This window comes from Dacryopinax primogenitus (assembly GCF_000292625.1).
Source record: "Dacryopinax primogenitus strain DJM-731 SS1 chromosome Unknown DACRYscaffold_1, whole genome shotgun sequence".
NCBI classification, from domain to species: domain Eukaryota; kingdom Fungi; phylum Basidiomycota; class Dacrymycetes; order Dacrymycetales; family Dacrymycetaceae; genus Dacryopinax; species Dacryopinax primogenitus.
Window position 1 is genome coordinate 424527 of NW_024467198.1, and position 17571 is coordinate 442097.

The window sequence follows — 17571 nt, forward strand, 5'->3', positions numbered from 1 at the left end:
TTGGGACGACACTCGCGTCACAGCGTGAAGCTGGAGGGCGCGGCGCATATGAACGCCCGTGGAAAAGGCAGTACTTACGGTTCCGGGAAGTCGCAGCAGGCACGCACGTTACCTTCACATGCAACACGAGGCGAAGGCAGGGGCGACCGTATGTTGCCGTATGGGCGAGTGAGTCCGGCTCGGACCGCAAGAGCGGGGTTGAGCAATCGGGAATGCTTTGTTGGCAGGACAGAGTCTAGACAATGGAAAATCGGTTTATCACCGACCCTGATCTTGATATCTTGCTAGTGCAGTATAAAGGGACAGCCGAGCAGTAAATCCGTCAGGTAGGCAGAAGGTAGCACCAAATAAGGTCACTGGAGAAGCATGCAGGTCGCGAGGCGTCCTGCAGGCTGTGGTCGCTTTAGATAGCAACCAGGTATCAGTGTTCTCTGTGTCGATTCCCACGTCCAGGGCCCTGATTTGACGCTGGTGGAATGGTAAATAGTAGTTTGGTGTATTTGATCAAGCAAGGATGCTCTCTTCGATGTTGAAGCGGTATAATCCTTCCTATGCGATGGAGCAGTAGTTCGCGCCCAAGAGTTTAGATTTTCGGACTTGGACATTTTGTACAATTCTCCGACATGCCGATTTGTGTCTTGGGTCTGCTGGTTGAGACCCAACCGGCAAAGGTGACCGGTAGTTTCTGGGTCTGGGTCTTGTATTTACCTCCGTGGGTTTAAAAAAGGGTCCGCAAAGCTTGTTTATAGGGCGTTTTGCCCCACGCCATTTTGACGGATAACCACCACACGTTGAGTGGGACACCGTATAACTGAATAGACACATATTGAGCATCCAGCAAACTGCTTATAGTTACTACAATGACAGCGGCTTCAGTCCAACTGCATCAAGTTGTTTTGATTAGACGGCGTCTATCCCACAAATCTGGACGCAAATTGGTCCGTGCGCCATGTGGCCGAAGCTTGGGATGTCTTGCTTCGTCGTGCGCGCGCTTTCCTCTCTTCTCTCAGTCACGACCACCGTCCATCATCCCGTCTTGCGTGCATCTCACCACAAGTGGGTGGCATACAAGTACGACTGCAGTGGACTAGCAAGCGTGGTTGTACACTACTCACTAAGTTCGTTTCTACTCGCTTGCTTCGTAATGATGCCCAGCTCTGACACTACTTTCGTTCTGCTCTTTTCACGCCACCTTAATCCGCCCGCTCTACTCTCTCTACTCTTACAGGTGTCTCCCGAACATCAAACTGCGCTGGCATTTTCTTACACGAACATAATTGACCCACTCGGACTTGGTCCTCTGAGGTAAGATGACTTCGTATTATCCAACCCCAGCGTACCCCGCGCCCGCTGGTGATCCCTACGCGCCATACCCTCCACGAGAGTGGGATAGAGAGTACAGAGGTGGAGGTGCATACGGAGGCGGCGGCCACTACGATGAATACCGAGGCAGAGCACGCAGCAGGAGTCCAGACGACCGTGAGTCAACCTCGCAGCTAAATATATGCGCTCTGTTTGTTGATCAACATGCAAACCCTACAGGCGGACGTGGTCGGCGCCGCTCCATGTCACCATATAGCCGTGGTGAAGATCGCTATGAGACCCGAGGCTCTCGCTACGATGATTATGGTACGATCTTCCTGCAATTACACCTGTGAACACAAATCTCAATGATCGACCTAGGTCGCCACTCGCCACCGCGTTCTTACGGCGGGTACGATCGCCGTGGACCTGGTCCTACCGATCCGTTCACTGGAGACTTCCCTGTCTCATTCAAACACTATTGTGACTGGATGCGTTACACAAGTCCCGACGTTGAAGCTGAGATCAGGGACGAGATCGAAAAGGAACCTGTTGTGGAGGGTCAGACGGAGGATCGTGGACGGAGGGCATGGACTAAGAGATATGAGGCGTATAAAAAGGAGCATTTGCAGGTCGTGGTATGTATCTATCATCATGTGATTCCCATCATTGTTCTCACTCGAAGTGCCAGACTCGCCGCGTTTTCAACTTTCACAAGGCTTCTTCGTGGTTCATCGAGCGTTACGATCCCTCTCCTGAATATGTGTCACAGCGTGCCAGAATTCGCCTCGAAGGCTGGACAGGCAAACCCGAGGCGTTCCTTCATGATCTTGAAGAGGGGAAGTGGGATCCAGAAGTGACGCTCGAGCCTCCTGCAGCACCTGAAGAGGCAGCAGAGCACAAGCATGGGAACGGAGTGAAAGACGAAAATGAAGATGTGGCAATGGAGAGTGAGCATCCCGCCAAAGCGGAGGGAGAAGACCTCGTGAGTCCTATGAAGGAGGAGGCTGGGGAGGAGAAGCCAGACGCTGCGGAGACCAACGGCGCAGTTGATCGTCGTCCGAAAGACGTCAAGGCGCGAATACCTCCTGAGTTGTCCGTCGACGTACAGCCGGACGGCAACCAGCTTTTGATCCGGACAATCCCTCCAGCTCTGCCAAGAGCCAAAATAGAGGAAGTTTGCAAGGGCGTCGATGGTTTCGTCTATCTCGCGCTGGGCGATCCTCAACCTAAGAAGAGCTTTTACCGTCCGGGTTGGGTGAAATATACAGACGAAGCAGATATGGCCGGGGCAGTTGCGCACTTCAGCTCACAGCGGGTAAGACACTCTGTGCGCCCAATGTGAAACCTGTGGCTAACTGTCTCTGGAAGATTGATGGCTTTACCATGCATGTTGTACACAATACTCAGCCCTACCCTTCCCGAGTTCGCGTTGCGCCCCCAATATCCAACAAGCCAGAGCGCATGCGTCACGACTTGCAAAACATCAAAGATCTCGCGGTTATCCTTGAAGGCGAGTGGGATGCCACTAAGCGTAAAGTTAGGGAGGATCGAAAGGAGGTTAAGAAGAAAGCGGCTGAGGCGGCAGCCGCTGCGAAGCAGGAAGGAGATGTGGTTATGGATGAGGATATTCAAAAGAACGAGAACGTTCGAGTTGAGGAAGATCTGGATGTGGCAGATGAGGAGCCGTTCAGGGGTATCGAACAAGTTGAAAAGAGATTCGAGATACTTGTTCAACAACTGCGTGACAAGGCCCATGAGAAAGCGGGTGATGGCGAGATTGACCAGGAAGAACTTGAGAATGCTGAGGTGAGCAGAGGCTGACAGAACAGACAGGGGCACATACTGACGGCCCTTCGCAGCTTCGTCTTGAACTTGATCTGTGGCTCAACTATCTTCGCGGTGCGTTTAACACATGCTACTACTGCGCTCTCGTTTGCGATTACGTCGAGGCGCTGCAGCGGAAATGTGTCAAACACATCCGCATGCCCTACGTGAAGCCGACTGTCATGGAAGAAGAGGCGGAGAAGGAGGGCCTTAAGAAGCGCGGTCCTGCTGGTGGGTCCAGTTTTCTCACAGGCAAGGGAGTCGCACCAACCATTCTATTCAGATGATCGCTGGATCGAATGGCTTGATGCTAGAGTGATGTTGTTGCTGAAGAAGCCCGATGTAGACCCCGCGGACTACGGCGGAATCAATTACGACGCTGAAGTGCACCGTTTAGTTATGCCTCACGTTCAGCAAGAAGATGAGGGCAAGTTCCGGTGCAGAGTGTGCACGAAGCTATTCAAAGCCAGCAATTTCGTGGAGAAACATGTCGCCAACAAGCATCCTGAACTCCTGAAGGAGCAGCTCGATATTGTCAGTCTGCTAGGTCCAGACACGAAGCGATACTGACCGTGTACCCTAGATTCCTTTCCTCAATGACTTTGCCCTCGACCCAGTACACCTTACCCCGCAGCAACACACGTCCGCCTTTACACAGCCTCCTCGACGCGATAATAGGCAGGAGCAGAAGGACGATCGTGCGATGCCGTTGCGGCCTGAGGATGGCCGTGGCCACTATATTGGCGGGTACCCCGGTGCCGCCTATGGCGGGTCCTTTGCCACTCCTGCGCAATGGGGTGAGCAGCCAAACTTCGATCCCCGACGATCTCCCGTATATGAGATGGGTGGTGCCGCCCCTGGTTTCCCCCTTCTGGCAGCAGAAGGTCTGCCCGCGAAGCCCACAGGTGCCCTCGACATGGGCCGTAATATGGGGTTGCAGCCCCGTAGAGGAGGTGCGCCGCCTATGCGCCGTTCTCCACCTCCGAATGCAAAGGAGGATCCACGTGCACGAGCTGGCCGGAAGATTTCATACAACGACATGGACTCCGTCGCAGAGGGTGACGTTGAGCTGCAGTACTGATCATGAGTAAAACAACCATATGTGTTTAGCTAATCGATTCCTCTATGTACCGATCCTATTTGTGATCATTCAGTGTTAGTGATTTAGGCGACGTAGTCGGACAGTGCAATGAATATGTTTGACAGATATGCAGTTCAATGCAAGTTTCAATGATGGCGTTCCACGAGACGGACAAGCCATCAGACATGAATTATATTATATCTCGTCACAGTCGTGAAACACCAGCATACATACACCCAGAAGACTAAGCAGGGAATAGTATCATCCCGATAAACCGTACCAATCACGACTTCTCTATCGCAACAGAGATCTTCTGCTTGCGAAGAGATGTCCGAACCGGATGCGGGTCGGCAAATATCTCGTCGATCTCCTCCAGACTGCGATCTTTCGTCTCGATGAAGAAGAAATAAATTGTAATGATGCCGACGACATCGATCTGTTAACACGTGAGCTTGATAAATTAGTGATCTGGAATGGCATCATACCACAAAGTACAAGAAGTAGAATTTCCATCCAGAATTTGTGATGCCCACCGGTGCAGCATAGGTATTAATGAAGCTGACAATGTTGATCCAAAGGCCAGACATGCCAAGACCTTTGGCACGAGCATTGTACGCGAGTACTTCGGACGGATAAAGCGCTTGCATTGGCGTCCAAACGAACGCAAATGCGAACAAGAACACATAAACAAACGAAATGCCCGCAAGACCGACAGACGGGTGACCTTCTTGCTTCAGGCTGCAAATGATAATGATCAGCACGCAAAGCGAACAAACAGCCGATGAAACAATGAGCATGGGTCGTCGACCGTATTTATCGATCGTGTGTACACCGAGGAGCGTGCCAATCGTCATGACTGGACTCTGAAGGGCGTTCATGAGGAGTTGCTGTTTGGTCGAGACAATTCCGGCGGTCTGCGCCATGAGTGGCATGTAATAGCTGGTTGGAGGGAGATCAATCTGTCCGAAGAAGCCGACGCAAAGCACAAGGAACATCCGGTGACGGGCTCCACGAGTGTTGAAGAGCTCACGGTAGTCCCACCAGCGCTGCAGAAGGATTAGCCATGTGTTACGGGTCAATCCAAAGTGCGCACAGTATCAGAGCCGGCGGTATCAATGGCCTCGTGCATCTCCTCCATCTCTAGCTGCACAAGCTCGTTGTCCGGGTCCCCTTCGCCGTGATACTTGATTAGAATACGTTTCGCTTCCTCTTCCCTCCCACGAGCCATCAGCCATCGAGGGGATTCAGGAAGGAACCAGACGAAGGCAAGAACGATGATACAGGGAATGCCCTGCATAGCCATCGGGATGCGCCAGTTGATTTCTCCTTTGGTATCGTCGACAAGACCATATTCGAGCCATGTTGAAACGATAGCGCCGATGAAGTAGCAGCCATTGTATAGACCAACAATTGTGCCACGATATGCTGGGTAGGACATTTCAACAACATAAGAGGTTGCGGATGGTCCAAGCATAACAGATCCGATGCCGAGCACGACACGTCCTGCAATCATGTCTCTCCGTTGCATGGCGGCCGCCTGAACGATGGTGCCGATGAGGACGATGATATTGGCGAGGATCATACCTCTCTTACGGCCCAGCCAGTCAGCTGCAGGGCCAGCGACAAATGATCCAATGACGTTGCCTGAACATACATCAGCACTGGCTGTGCACTCGTCTCGGAATGTCTCACCTAGAATGTAGATAGCGGCAAGAAATCCGTCGCTCGCGGCCACGTTTGTACCAAACCGAGCCTGGAAGTCGGCAATTGCAGACACGCCCCCGAACGTGTTCCCATCAAATCCATTAGCGGCACTGTTCATGAATGCGACAAGTAGAATCGGATATAGGAGAAGCATAGACGTGGATAACGGGTTTGGTTTGTGCTTCGCCATTAATTCGGCGAAGCGAGAAGCTCGAGTTTCAATAATGGCTTGGCCCTTGGGGCCACTTGGTCCAGCTTCGACCTCCGAATTCGATGCCTTCTCATCCATGGTCGACTCGATATGGTCTACATCATGAGACTTGGGTTGTTTCTCGTGGTCCATATCGCTTCCGGGCCAGATAGTGGCAAGAAATGGACTACAATATTAGAGAAGTTAGAGTCGTATTTGCGCTTCTGAGGAGCTCAGAACAGCTCAAGTTAGGCAGACAGAGCATTTTATATGCCCCCTCTGCTGGCGCGCGGGGAGGAGGGTCAGCATTTGGAGTTAGAACCGAGAGCGCTTGGACCAGACACCAATGCATGGTAAGATCCAAGGTGGAGAACGGGGCACCCCGGACGTTCCCCAGAATTCCCGAAGATCCGGAGCAGATGGGGCCCCGCGGAGCGATTCCCGATTGGCTGATCGATGTATTTTTGGGAAGGGGAAGGACGACGAGAAGGCGGCGAACGAAGCAGAATTTGCTTCGCGAATGCAGCATATTGAAAATAGTTCCGAGGATTCGCCGTCGTCCACAAAACGTGACCTGTTGATGCATTAGGGTGACCTTGTGCCAATATAGTCAAGCAGGCAATAAAAAGCGGATGGGACGAAGCGGCCCGCACGCGGATCCCAGTGTTTTGCCGAAGGGGCTTTCTGAACGTTAATGAAGCGCTGTTTATAACTTCAATACAAACGTCCATGAGGAAAGCGGACTTGCCTTCTTTAGGTCCGGCTCCGTAACTCGGGGACTCGGAACAACGGACCGCAGCTCCAACACAACAACAACGAACAACAATATTGATGATCATATTCGGAACGAGTCGACCACTGAAACCCTGAAACAAACAAACCAGATGACAAAAATGAAGCAAAGAACATGGTGTGCGTTTAGGTAGAGTACACATGAGCGCAGGTGACATTTCGAACAGCGAAACCAGCAGGTGGTGGAACAGCGATGCAGATGTATCCAGAGAGTACGTAAACGTCTAACAAGTAGAGAAATATCAGAGTAATCGACCTCGGAATTTAGCGCGATATTAGTGCGCTTCCAGACCCGGACTCAGTGACATTGATGACTTTCGCCGAGGTGAAATCTCCTTAATCGTTTCGGCGGGTGAGTCATCGTCCTCATCATCCAACACGTCCTGGAGAAGAAGCGACTTGGTGTCGTTTGGGGCAAATACATCGGGAGGACGATCAGGGAAGTAAGAGCTGAGTGAGATCGAAGATTGTGCGCGACGATCATCAATGGTCTCTGGACATGTGCTGACAGTAGGCACTGGATCGGCAGACACTGTTTCCTTGGTGCCCTTTCCGAGAACAGGAGCAGGACCAGAGACGGGTCGATGCGAAGGATGAGATGAGGGAGTATCAGTATCGGTGCCACTCCCTTTGCCTTTGGAATGACCAGAAGGCGAGTTTCGTCCTGACCTATTGATCCGAAGCTGGTCACGAACTTTGGCACCACGAGCAGCTTGTCCACTGGAAAATCCATGGGTCACCGCTGAGTCTGCCCACATTTGTAAGGCCTTGATGGACCCCCATTCGATGATTTTCTTCTCTAGCCATTTGAGGGATACCGGCTTGGTGAGAAAGTCGTTACACCCAGCAGCAAGAGCAGCCACACGATCACTCTGCAGAGATGAAGCCGTGAGGGCGACGATGATAACTGAGGAGCGGTGTGGTGAGGATTGAGGCATCGAGCCTGGGGTTGCTGGCGGTTTCACTATGGGTGCCGGTGATCCCGCCCGTAGGGAGTCGACCGGTGGTGTGGTTGGATACAGACCAAAATTGGATTGGCTCTCCAGCCGGCGAATCTCTTTGGTCGCTTGTATCCCATCCATAACCGGCATTTGGATATCCATCTTGGGAATCTGTCAACACTGTTTAGGCTGAAAGTTGGGAGAACATACCAGAATCAGGTGATACCCGCCAGTCTTCCATTTCTCCACCGCCTGGGCTCCATCATTAGCCGTTCCATATTTAATCTTTTTTCTCCTCATGAACGTCATAAGAATAGTCTGATTGATCGGGTTATCTGGCACGATTCGATCAGCCGAGTCCACGCATCATACGCGACAGGACGCACCTTCCACAATAAGCACATTTATGGGAGGAACGATAACGTTATCCCCAACAGACTTCTTCTTCCCACCTGGAGAACTGACAGCCGTATCCGAGGTTCGGCGTAATGCGGCAACAACAGGTGGAGACTTGACGGGCGACGCATGGTCGCTAGGCGGAGAAATAGGCAGAGGAGAAGGCGTGTTGTGCCCACTGGCTGTATTTGGCAATGATGCGATGGTAACGGCAGGCGCAGCGCTCAGGACACTAGTGGTGGGTAGAACGTGTTCCGAAGCCGAGGTTACGGCCGGGGCAACTGCTTCGGCCCCTGCCTGAATAAGTTTACGGATATTCTCTCGCTGCGCCTGTTTCTCCGGGTCTACAACGTTTGGCAAAACAGGCCCAAGAGGAGCAGGCGCAGGCCCATCACCAAGGACAAAATTCATCGCTCCAACATTCACGATCTGTCCCGATGCGCGCCGGCCAGCAACCCGATGTGCAACACTCGGCGTGGCAGAAGGGTGTGCCGACCCTCCGCTCGGGATACGGGATGAGCCCGGGCGAGAAGGAGGAAGGGGGATACTAGCAGCAGAACCGCCCGTCGTGCTAGCGCTGCTTGTCCGGCGGGCGCCTGAGCGGAACCGGTTCACCGCAGCGGGAGTCGTGTTGTCCCCCGACTCCTCGTCCATCCCGGGAAGGAGGAAAGGCCGTGTCTCAGCAGTAGTGACGCGCTTGATCTGCCGGCGACTCGGTCCTGCTGGCAGATGGGGCGGACCGTCCACACCCGGCGATCGGTAGGAATCGATCACCTGCGAAGGGGAGAAGATCATCCCTATGGGAACTTGGCGCGGGACAGACTCTCCGCTGGACTTGCTGATCATTAGAGGCTTCGTTCCGGGGGCGACTGCGCCGTCTAGGTCTGGTCCTGTAGGGACAGCCCCGTCGGGCGGGGTAAGCCCTCCTGCTGCTGTGGAGGAACTTGCCGCACGCCCCAGAGGCTGGAAGATGACACCCGCCGGTCTCCCATCCGGACTCTGGAGTAAGACACCGCTATTCGCCGAAGAGCCGATCTTGACTGCGTCTCCAGGGAAATACTCGCCTTCGGGGACAGTAGCAGGCGGCTGGGCGAGAGGTGATGGGCCTGGAGAGCGGGATTTCTGCAGTCCGCCGGGGAGGAAGAGGGTGCCGTGTGGGGTGTGCTGGAGGGGGTGGAGGTTGAGTGGTCCTGGATTGGGAGAGGGGGAGTGGGAAGGCGCGGTGATGACGGGACTTTGGAGTGATTGGGACTGGGACTGGGATTGGGATTGCGGGAAGAGGGAAAGCGGGTCCTGGTCGTTCCCTGTCGGAGGAGTGAAGAAGGGGGAGAAGGGGGGGACGCTCGCTGGTGACAGGGGGGAAGTAGCGATAGGCGCAAAGAACGGGTCTACAAGGGGCTTGTACATCCCCGTATGGAGGGCTGTGAGGAGCCGCCTAGGACCAGCAGGCTTGGGGATGACGATTATTTCCGGCAGGGTGGACAGGGGTTGCGAGCCAGGCTGGGGGAGGGCGAGCAGGGTCTGCACTGCGTCCCGGACGAGCTTGAAGTTTGACAGACTGGTAAAATGGATGATCACGGGGTTCTCTTGTGGTACAAGGCCGGAGGGGCTGGGGTCTGCTGGACCGGCACTGGTAGGAGGGGTGGGCGGGTCGCCTGAGCCGGGAGAACGGGGGTGCGCCCGTCTGTGCGAAAGAGGGCGTTGTGGGGACTGCCCCTGGCCCTGGGAAAGCTGGAGCTTCTCAGCAGCTCGTCGTGCCATTGCCCCGGTAGGTATAGCAGGAAGAGCCGACACCGGAGCAGGACGAAGCCTGAATTCCCAGCCTTCTCTCCCTCTCTCCCTTTCCCGCTCTTTGCGCATCTGCACCAGCCGTCGCCGGAGGACGGGGACGTCGTCGTCGATGATCACAAAACTTAACTTTGCCGGCCTGGGCTCGCCGTCCGCTTCCATTCCCCCTCCTGTGCCTGCACTGTGCTCCACAGGGTCTGGAAGTCCGTCTGGCTGATCTGGGTGGGCAGAAGGCAGGCCAGAACCAGGACGTGACCGTTCAGAGGAAGGCTCTTCTTCCCCCGGTAGCCTGCTTCCCTCTTCTTCTTCTTCTCCTTCCCCGCTGATCAACCCCTCCAACTCATCAGTAGGCACATGGACAACGTCCATCCCCCAACTGGTGAGGTAACTCGTCACATGCCGCCCGAACACGCTCCTCGGACTCGCGTACAGGGCTACCCGCTTCCCCCTCAGGTCGAGGCGTACGAAACTGGCTAGTTCGGCGAGTGTGGGTTCGGGGGGGAGACGGTAGGAGGGAAAGGGTTGGCGGGAGAGTTCTTGTTGTGGTGTGAGAGGCGGAGGGGAGGGCGAGGGTCCGGCAGGGAGAGGGATAGTGAGGAGGTAGTGTGACGAGGAAGGGGAGGAGAGCGTCGCATGTAGGGAATGTAGCAGGTGTGTCGCAAGCCTGCTGTTGAGCACTGGGGGTACGCGTGATGAGGAAGGAGGAAAACGGTGCAAGATGTCGAATGTACATTGGTAGTCTGCGGTGGGAGCGGAGGGAGGGCTGCGGCTGGGGAAGGGTGGTGCATGGGAGAGCGTAAGGCCAAGCTCGATCGTGTCGCCTTTCTGAGCGACAGCCAATATCTGCCTCAACACCTGCACATAGGTTAGTTCCACTTCAAACGCATACCAAAGAGCTCCGCAGGCCAGGAACAGGAGTCGAGTGGCGAGGAGGGGGAAACACAAAGAACAGAAAACTCACATAACCCAACAAATACCCGACCTCGCTCTCGTCCCCCCTAACCCCAACATGCAACATCCCTACCTCGGCATGATACAGTACCAAGTCCACACACTTGTCTGCCGCTAGCCCGGCGAGTGTGTCCCCGATAGACTGGAGCAGTTCGCCAATGTCGAAGGTTTCGTCTTGTTCGGGGGGTGTGTCCCTAGGCGAAGCTCGTGAATTGGTAGTAGTAGAGTTGGAAGTAGTGATGCTGGTGCTGCTAGTGCCGGTACTGGAGCTGGAAGCAGTGTCATACCCGAGCACAGAGGCAGGAGCAGGTATCCCCTCCCTCGCCAGTCTCCCCGAAAGGTAGTTCAACCCCTTCATCGCCATCAGCAGCCCCGATACGCTAGCCGTAGGGATGCCGACCGTGCACGCCGAGAACTGTTCTTTCGCAGGGTCGAGGATGTGCGGCGGGGTGAGCTGGAGCAGCGTCTGGATTATAGGCTGGATCGTGTCGGCCAGTTCGAGCGAGAGGAGGTGGAGGTAGTCTGGTACCGGCAGGGGGGAAGGGGGGAAGGATGCATTAGAGGAGAAAGCGGTGGGGGAGTCGCTTGTTGGGGAGAAGAGGCCGCCGTTGGCAGTAGTGGTAGGACTGGTAGGGTCCCAAGTCATACTCCCTGCACCTGGGAGCGGATGCCTCAAATGCCGCAGCTGCTCAGGTAGGGGCATGCTGAACGCTCTTGTCATCCTGGGCAGCACGGGTCGTTCAGCAGGGGCGCTGGTCGGTCCCTGCTCGTGGGTGTAGGGCAGTGTCAACGGTGCAGGAAGCGTCCCTGCACTGCTGAGCGAGTCGGCGCGTGCCAAGAGCGGGATATGCGTGCTAGCAGCATCATACGATCTGAGAACGGCAAGATGCTCTTCCAACGCGTCGGGGTCTACTTCTCCCTCTCCATACTCCTCTTCCGGGGTCGGCCGTTCCTCTTCTGAAGGCTCGTCTGAACTGGAGTAAGGCGCGTAGGGGTCGAGTTCTGGGTGAGTGAGGGATAGGCCTGAGGGGTCGTCGATGTCTGATGAAGTACCTGGTGGTGGTGAGTCGGAGAGGACAGCGGGAGGGGGGTACGGCATGTCCGTGGTTAGCCAGGTCGAGGAGGAGGATGTCGAGGACGTCGAGGAGGAGGAGTGGACGATAGGTATATAACCTCCAGTCCCTAAATCTGGACCAATCACAGCCCTCTTCTGACACAGCCACTGATTCATTGCTTCTTTGCATAGCCACATACTCTAGTAACTGCTCGCACTGAACACAATGATTCTAGCACTGAACCGCTCCACTCTGTCCTGTCTGCTGCGGTTGGTGACTCAGGTGGAGAATCAAGGAAGTATCTGGTGATAAAGATACAACAGGAGCAACAAAAGCAACAACAAAGCAACAACAAAGCACCGTTTCTCAGCCGTTTCTGCCACATCTCTAGCACATGTGCTCACCCTCTCAACAGTCTCAACCCTCCCCATTTACCTCCCCTACTCAAACTCCCCCTTCTCCTCAGTATGAAACAGATATGCACTATATCAACCTCGCTCTTGCCCAAGCTCGCGAGGCCCTCGACGCGGGAGAGGTACCCGTTGGGTGCGTATTTGTCGATTCCGAGGGAGAGGTTGTAGCGAGTGCGAGGAACAGGACTAACGAGTTGCGTAACGTGCGTTTCTCTACTTTTACTCTTTGCTTCTTTCTGTATTCCTTTCACCTCTCCGTGCTTTATTTTCTAATGATGATAAGGTCGACAGCTGACCCTGGTGCTGCAGGCAACACGCCACGCCGAACTGGAAGCGATCGACCACCTTCTCTCCTCCCCCTCCCTCTCCCTACCCCGTCCTCACCCCCTCAGCTCCCTAACACTCTACGTAACTGTCGAGCCGTGCATAATGTGTTCCTCCGCACTCCGACAACTCGAGATCTCCCGCGTAGTGTACGGCTGTTCCAACCCCCGGTTTGGCGGGTGCGGCGGTGTTTGGGCTGTGAATGAGCTGCCTCATCCGAGGGAGAGGGCGTACGAAGCCCTAGAAGGGTATGGCAGGGAGGAAGCGATACTCCTCTTGAGACGGTTTTATATGACTGAGAATATTAAAGGTGTGTTTGAGTGGTCTTTTGCTTGGTGTTGGGGTTACTGAGAGGGGTGGACAGCACCGACGCCCAAGAGTAAAGCTAGGAGGGTGTTGAAGACTGACATACCGCCTATGAGGACACCTACACCTGGAAGTTGACGTCATTCGGCCATACGACGGTCTTCCGACGTGCGGAACAGCCCAGCAGCTGAAAGGGCATACGAACACTGTGCCCAGCGTACGGATATCGATATCCCCCTCGCATACTGCACGCAACCAGGCATAGGGGTTGGTCCGATCCCAATCCCCTGTCCGCTCTATCCGCCTCCCCCGGATGGCCCATTCAGCACGCTCATGCTGTGCCCTGCGGTCAATAACACTCCCCGGCCCAGCTGACGGGCGAGCGACTCGGTACCCACCGAGGATTGCTCCAGTGGAAAACCGGCGGACCGATCTGGCTTGCATAGCTAGAAGGGGCTCGCCCCTGAGCGCATCTAGACTGCGCGTGTGGTCTCTCAGTGTCTGTCGAGCATCTCGCGATCGACTCCGAAAAGTAACTCTGCTGTCGTGTCGAGTTCTCCAACGAGCGGTACTCCAGCGTCCGACATCCTGCCTTTTCAGGTACAGCGAGGGAGCCGCCGAGCGCTCATGAGGACGCGCAGCTGGACGGCCTGGGCCGACAGTACAAATAGGCGTTAGACACCATCTAATCTCCGCAGTGATGCGATATGTTGTCCATCAGTGGGGATTGATTTTGCTGGCTGGGGAATGTCGGCGCGGGGTCGGCCGTGATCTGATCTGATGAGGACTGCGCCGGAGGTCGGGTCCTACTTTTACTTGATGCATTGTCCATTGTCTATTGTCATTGTCTATCATTGTCAATCTCGTGCTGTCTGTACTAACCAAACAACTGTATAAAATGCCAGTTGTAGTAAGCCTTCCCCGATCACACAGAATTGAGTGACAAAGAAACGCCACGTGAAACGCCATTCACGTGCCATCCGCTTCACTCTTAAAAACGGTCCCATTAATATTCCTTCACCGCTCCTCCTCGACTAGGGCATTCCCCTTCTGTGCTCATGTCCGACCCCTCCTCTCTTCCTCATCAACCACCACCTCGCACTTCGGGATACTACATCGCTTTCTTTCTCGTAGCCCTAGTCTGGTCTCTCACTCCCTTGAGCTGGGCATACATCCTCTGGTGCTTATATGCACCTCCTTCAGCTGTTGGACAGGTGTTACTCATATGGGCCGTGTTAGAGGTCTGTTCTCAAATAGGAACTCTGCCCTCAAAGCTCATGTGTACCAGGCCGCGTTTAGCATCTATCATGCCCACCTCGCCAGGTCTATCCAGCCACTGCGCCCCAACACACCGGACGACATCGTCACTCTTCGCCAGAGCTTCATCCGTGTGCTGCAAGCGGGTCTCGCACCCGCCCCTGCACTGCAGAAAGGCGACCTTGCCCGCCCAGAGTCGCCCATGGAACATGTCGAACGGCTGGAGAAGGACGACCACCGAGCTGTCGATTTCCGGCAGCGAATCCGGACTTGGTGCGTTCTGCGCCAACTTCCTCCATGTTGGGTCCAGGGCTGATGGATTTGCAGGTTTAGGAAAGCCCCTTGGGACGAGATAACGAGGGAATCGATGCTCACTTGGCTAGCGTGGAGTTGTTTTGACCTCCCCCTGGCTGACTGCCTCGCCTCCTCCGTCAGGCGTACACTGCTGTACGAAGCTCTCGAGCTCATCGAGCGCCGTTCAGGCACAATCTTCCCCGAAGGACCGATGACGGTCGTCCCTCTCCGGCTGACGATGGACCCTATTGCCGTCTGGGGAAGGCCGTTGGTCATGTACGCCGTTGTTGGTTTATTGAGCTACAGTTTCCGCGTGTGGTATCAGGTGCAACACGGGTTCCAGGTCCGCAGGTTTGGGGAGATCGACTACCTTCTACGGATTCCGGAAGGGTGGACACCAGCCCTGGGGCAGCAAGCCCGACACGCCCCAGTAGTCCTCTTCCACGGTCTGGGCATAGGGCTGATGCAGTACAAGAACCTGCTGCACGACCTCGCTTCTTCCCTTCCTGATCACCCTCTTCTCATCCCTCTCCAGCCGCATATCTCGCAGGATATCCTCCATCCCCAGCACCTCGCTCCTCCAGGGAGGAAAGAGACCGTCTCCAGTCTCAAGACGGCTATCGACGCCCTCTCCTTCGGCCCTGACTCTTCCGGCCAGGGGGGCGTCGTCTTCCTCTCCCATTCGAACGGCACCATCGCCCACGCGTGGATGATGAAAGACCACCCCACCCTCCTCCGGCGCTCATGCTTCGTCGACCCAGTCACCTTCTGCCTATGGGAAGGAGACGTCTGCTACAACTTCGTATACCGCACACCGAGCTGCGCGATGGAGCTCCTGATGTGGTACTTTGTCGGTTCCGAACTGGGGGTAGCGAACGCCCTGCAGAGGCATTTCGTATGGAGCAGCAATATCCTGTGGTACGAGGAGATCCGGCACGCGCGTGATCCGGCCAAGTTTGTCGTTTTGCTCGGTGGGAAGGACGTGATCGTCGATACGGAACGGGTGAAGAGGTACTTGTGTGCCAATGGGGTGAGAGAGGGGTGTGTGTTTGATCAGGAGGGTAGGCATGGGAGTGCGTTGTTGAGGGATGAGAAGGGGTTGAGGACGGTGGTGGATTGGGTTAAGGGCGAGTGGAAACCGGAGTGAGCTCATGAACGGTTGCGAATGAGAGCGCTTCGAGTGGGACGATGCGACGATGCCACTGGAAAGGCAGCAATAAAGCCATCCGGCAACAGAAACAACCAGACGGACTCTTGCTAGGTCTTGATCAAATGATACCACTAGTGTACATCCCCAGTGTTTGTAGATAATACATACATACCCCTTCCTTTCTTGACGTTTTTGAAATTCTCATCCTTATCCTTCCAGGGTGCCGTCTCTCGTCCATCCGCTTTCCATGCCTTCCCATTCAGCTCAAGCACTTTCTTGCCATACGCCCTCTTTTCGCCCTAACGGTTGGCCGCGCGTGGCTGCAAGCACACTTTGAAATGCTTGATTTTCTCTACACTATAGCTCGCATTAACGTATGCCCTTGCGCAGTCGCACGCTCAAGGCGCCAGCTGCCTATAAGGCCCCATCTCCTCCGCATCCCAGCTCCAAAACCCCCCACTCAGCTCCTTCGACCCCCTCACAGCCAAAGCAGCCACGACGTACCCCCTCTCCTCTGACTCACCCAGCTGGCCCTTTTCGTAAGCCTGTATGAAGCGCGCGTGCTCTGAAGGGTGCATTTGGGCTTGGACGGAGGGAGTGCGGATCTGGGCTTGCATTGGGGTGTTTACGAGCCCTGGGCGGAGGGAGATGGTGGTTATGAGGGGTTCTTCGTTGGCGAATGTCCTGCTCTTTGTTAGTTGTGTTTTGGAAATAGTAATGGTAAGGGGTTCGAGGGTGAAATATGAGAGGGTGAGGAAGTGAAGGAAAACGCACCGACAAAGAGAGTTCAACGCTGCCTTGCTAGCGTTATAACTCCCCCACCCGGCCGTATTCCCCGTCGCAGCACCACTACTCACAAGCACCACCCTCCCCTCATTCGCTCTCAGCGCGGGGATAGCAGGTACGAGCGTATTGATAACGGAGAAAAGGTTGGTGTCGAATGTCTGCAGCCAGTGCGCACGATTGGTGTTCTCTATACGGGTGAGGTCGGCGATGCCGGCGTTGAGACTAGCGCGGTGGGGGAGGGAGCGAGGCGCAGCGCTTCGAGTGACGTCTCGGGTTTAGTACTGACAGTTCTAGATGAGTAATGGCGAGCAGAGAGGGAGAGGCAAGAAGACGAACATATCCCCCTGTACCAACTGGATGTCTCCTCCATAGTGGTCCTTCAACGCCTGAAGCTCGGGCGTAACTGTTCGGAAGATAGTGACGACTCTGGCGTGGAATTCTTGTAGGAGAATCTTGGTTACTGCTAGGCCTAAGCCGCGGGATGCACCGGTGACGAGGACGACTGGGCGAGAGGGAATAGGCGCCATTGGGTGTTGAGAGGAAGAGAGGAAGAGGAAGAGAAAGAGGGCGTTATGGGCGATCAGGGTCGATGACGAACATCACGTGGTTTGGATAATGAATTCCCTTGTACTGGGTCTTTGTTGTCCCTACCAGGCTACCACCGACAGACTAACTGCTACCTACGAACAATGCTATCAGATCGAGGTGGAGGCTCTACCTACTCTCCTCCACTCTCGATGTTGTTAACGATGGGAGAGTTGAACAAAGTACCCGGGTGGAAACGTCTTGCTTGTGCGCGGGTTCTGAACGGGACCGGGAGATAACGGCTCCTTCTGCGGTGGACAGTATACCGGCATCAGTCTGAACGATAATGTACGATCTAGTCAGGATGTAACAATGTCGAGTGCGTTATACGCATGCGGGGGACGATAGTGGATAAGAGGTGTTGATCGGCTTCGGTCGCACGACCCGCAAGCGCTGGGGGGTAACCGGAGGGCATATGTCGGTCAATCG

General features: G+C 55.0%; 6 protein-coding genes across 6 annotated transcripts; 3 read left to right on the forward strand and 3 right to left on the reverse strand.

Moving 5' to 3' along the window:
• Positions 1-1057: 1057 nt before the first annotated feature.
• DACRYDRAFT_19390 (uncharacterized protein) lies at positions 1058-4320 on the forward strand. The gene is made up of 9 exons (XM_040771486.1): positions 1058-1118; positions 1229-1479; positions 1543-1629; positions 1684-1940; positions 1994-2620; positions 2674-3111; positions 3165-3360; positions 3413-3663; positions 3713-4320. Exons 2-9 carry the CDS (start codon positions 1311-1313, stop codon positions 4208-4210), a joined length of 2523 nt encoding a protein of 840 aa, XP_040632969.1. The 5' UTR covers positions 1058-1118; positions 1229-1310; the 3' UTR covers positions 4211-4320.
• Positions 4321-4493: 173 nt separating this feature from the next.
• DACRYDRAFT_44292 (MFS lactose permease) lies at positions 4494-6104 on the reverse strand (the record flags this gene model as incomplete). Its single annotated transcript, XM_040774564.1, has 4 exons — positions 4494-4646; positions 4696-5256; positions 5304-5854; positions 5903-6104. The coding sequence occupies 4 exons, from the start codon at positions 6102-6104 to the stop codon at positions 4494-4496; spliced, it is 1467 nt and encodes a 488-aa protein (XP_040632970.1).
• A 137-nt stretch (positions 6105-6241) lies between these two features.
• On the reverse strand, positions 6242-12071 carry DACRYDRAFT_112857 (uncharacterized protein; the record flags this gene model as incomplete). Its single annotated transcript, XM_040769521.1, has 5 exons — positions 6242-6788; positions 6853-7999; positions 8048-8172; positions 8224-10876; positions 10911-12071. The coding sequence occupies 4 exons, from the start codon at positions 12069-12071 to the stop codon at positions 7172-7174; spliced, it is 4767 nt and encodes a 1588-aa protein (XP_040632971.1). The 3' UTR covers positions 6242-6788; positions 6853-7171.
• Positions 12072-12311: 240 nt separating this feature from the next.
• Positions 12312-13933, forward strand: DACRYDRAFT_19392 (cytidine deaminase-like protein). Its single transcript, XM_040771487.1, has 3 exons — positions 12312-12643; positions 12750-13074; positions 13129-13933. The coding sequence occupies exons 1-3, from the start codon at positions 12422-12424 to the stop codon at positions 13206-13208; spliced, it is 627 nt and encodes a 208-aa protein (XP_040632972.1). The 5' UTR covers positions 12312-12421; the 3' UTR covers positions 13209-13933.
• A 195-nt stretch (positions 13934-14128) lies between these two features.
• Positions 14129-15855, forward strand: DACRYDRAFT_112859 (uncharacterized protein; the record flags this gene model as incomplete). The annotated part of the gene is made up of 3 exons (XM_040769522.1): positions 14129-14311; positions 14359-14600; positions 14655-15855. The coding sequence occupies 3 exons, from the start codon at positions 14129-14131 to the stop codon at positions 15766-15768; spliced, it is 1539 nt and encodes a 512-aa protein (XP_040632973.1). The 3' UTR covers positions 15769-15855.
• Positions 15856-16169: 314 nt separating this feature from the next.
• Positions 16170-17084, reverse strand: DACRYDRAFT_103029 (NADP-binding protein; the record flags this gene model as incomplete). Its single annotated transcript, XM_040767701.1, has 2 exons — positions 16170-16812; positions 16894-17084. The coding sequence occupies 2 exons, from the start codon at positions 17082-17084 to the stop codon at positions 16170-16172; spliced, it is 834 nt and encodes a 277-aa protein (XP_040632974.1).
• Between the last annotated feature and the right edge of the window lie 487 nt (positions 17085-17571).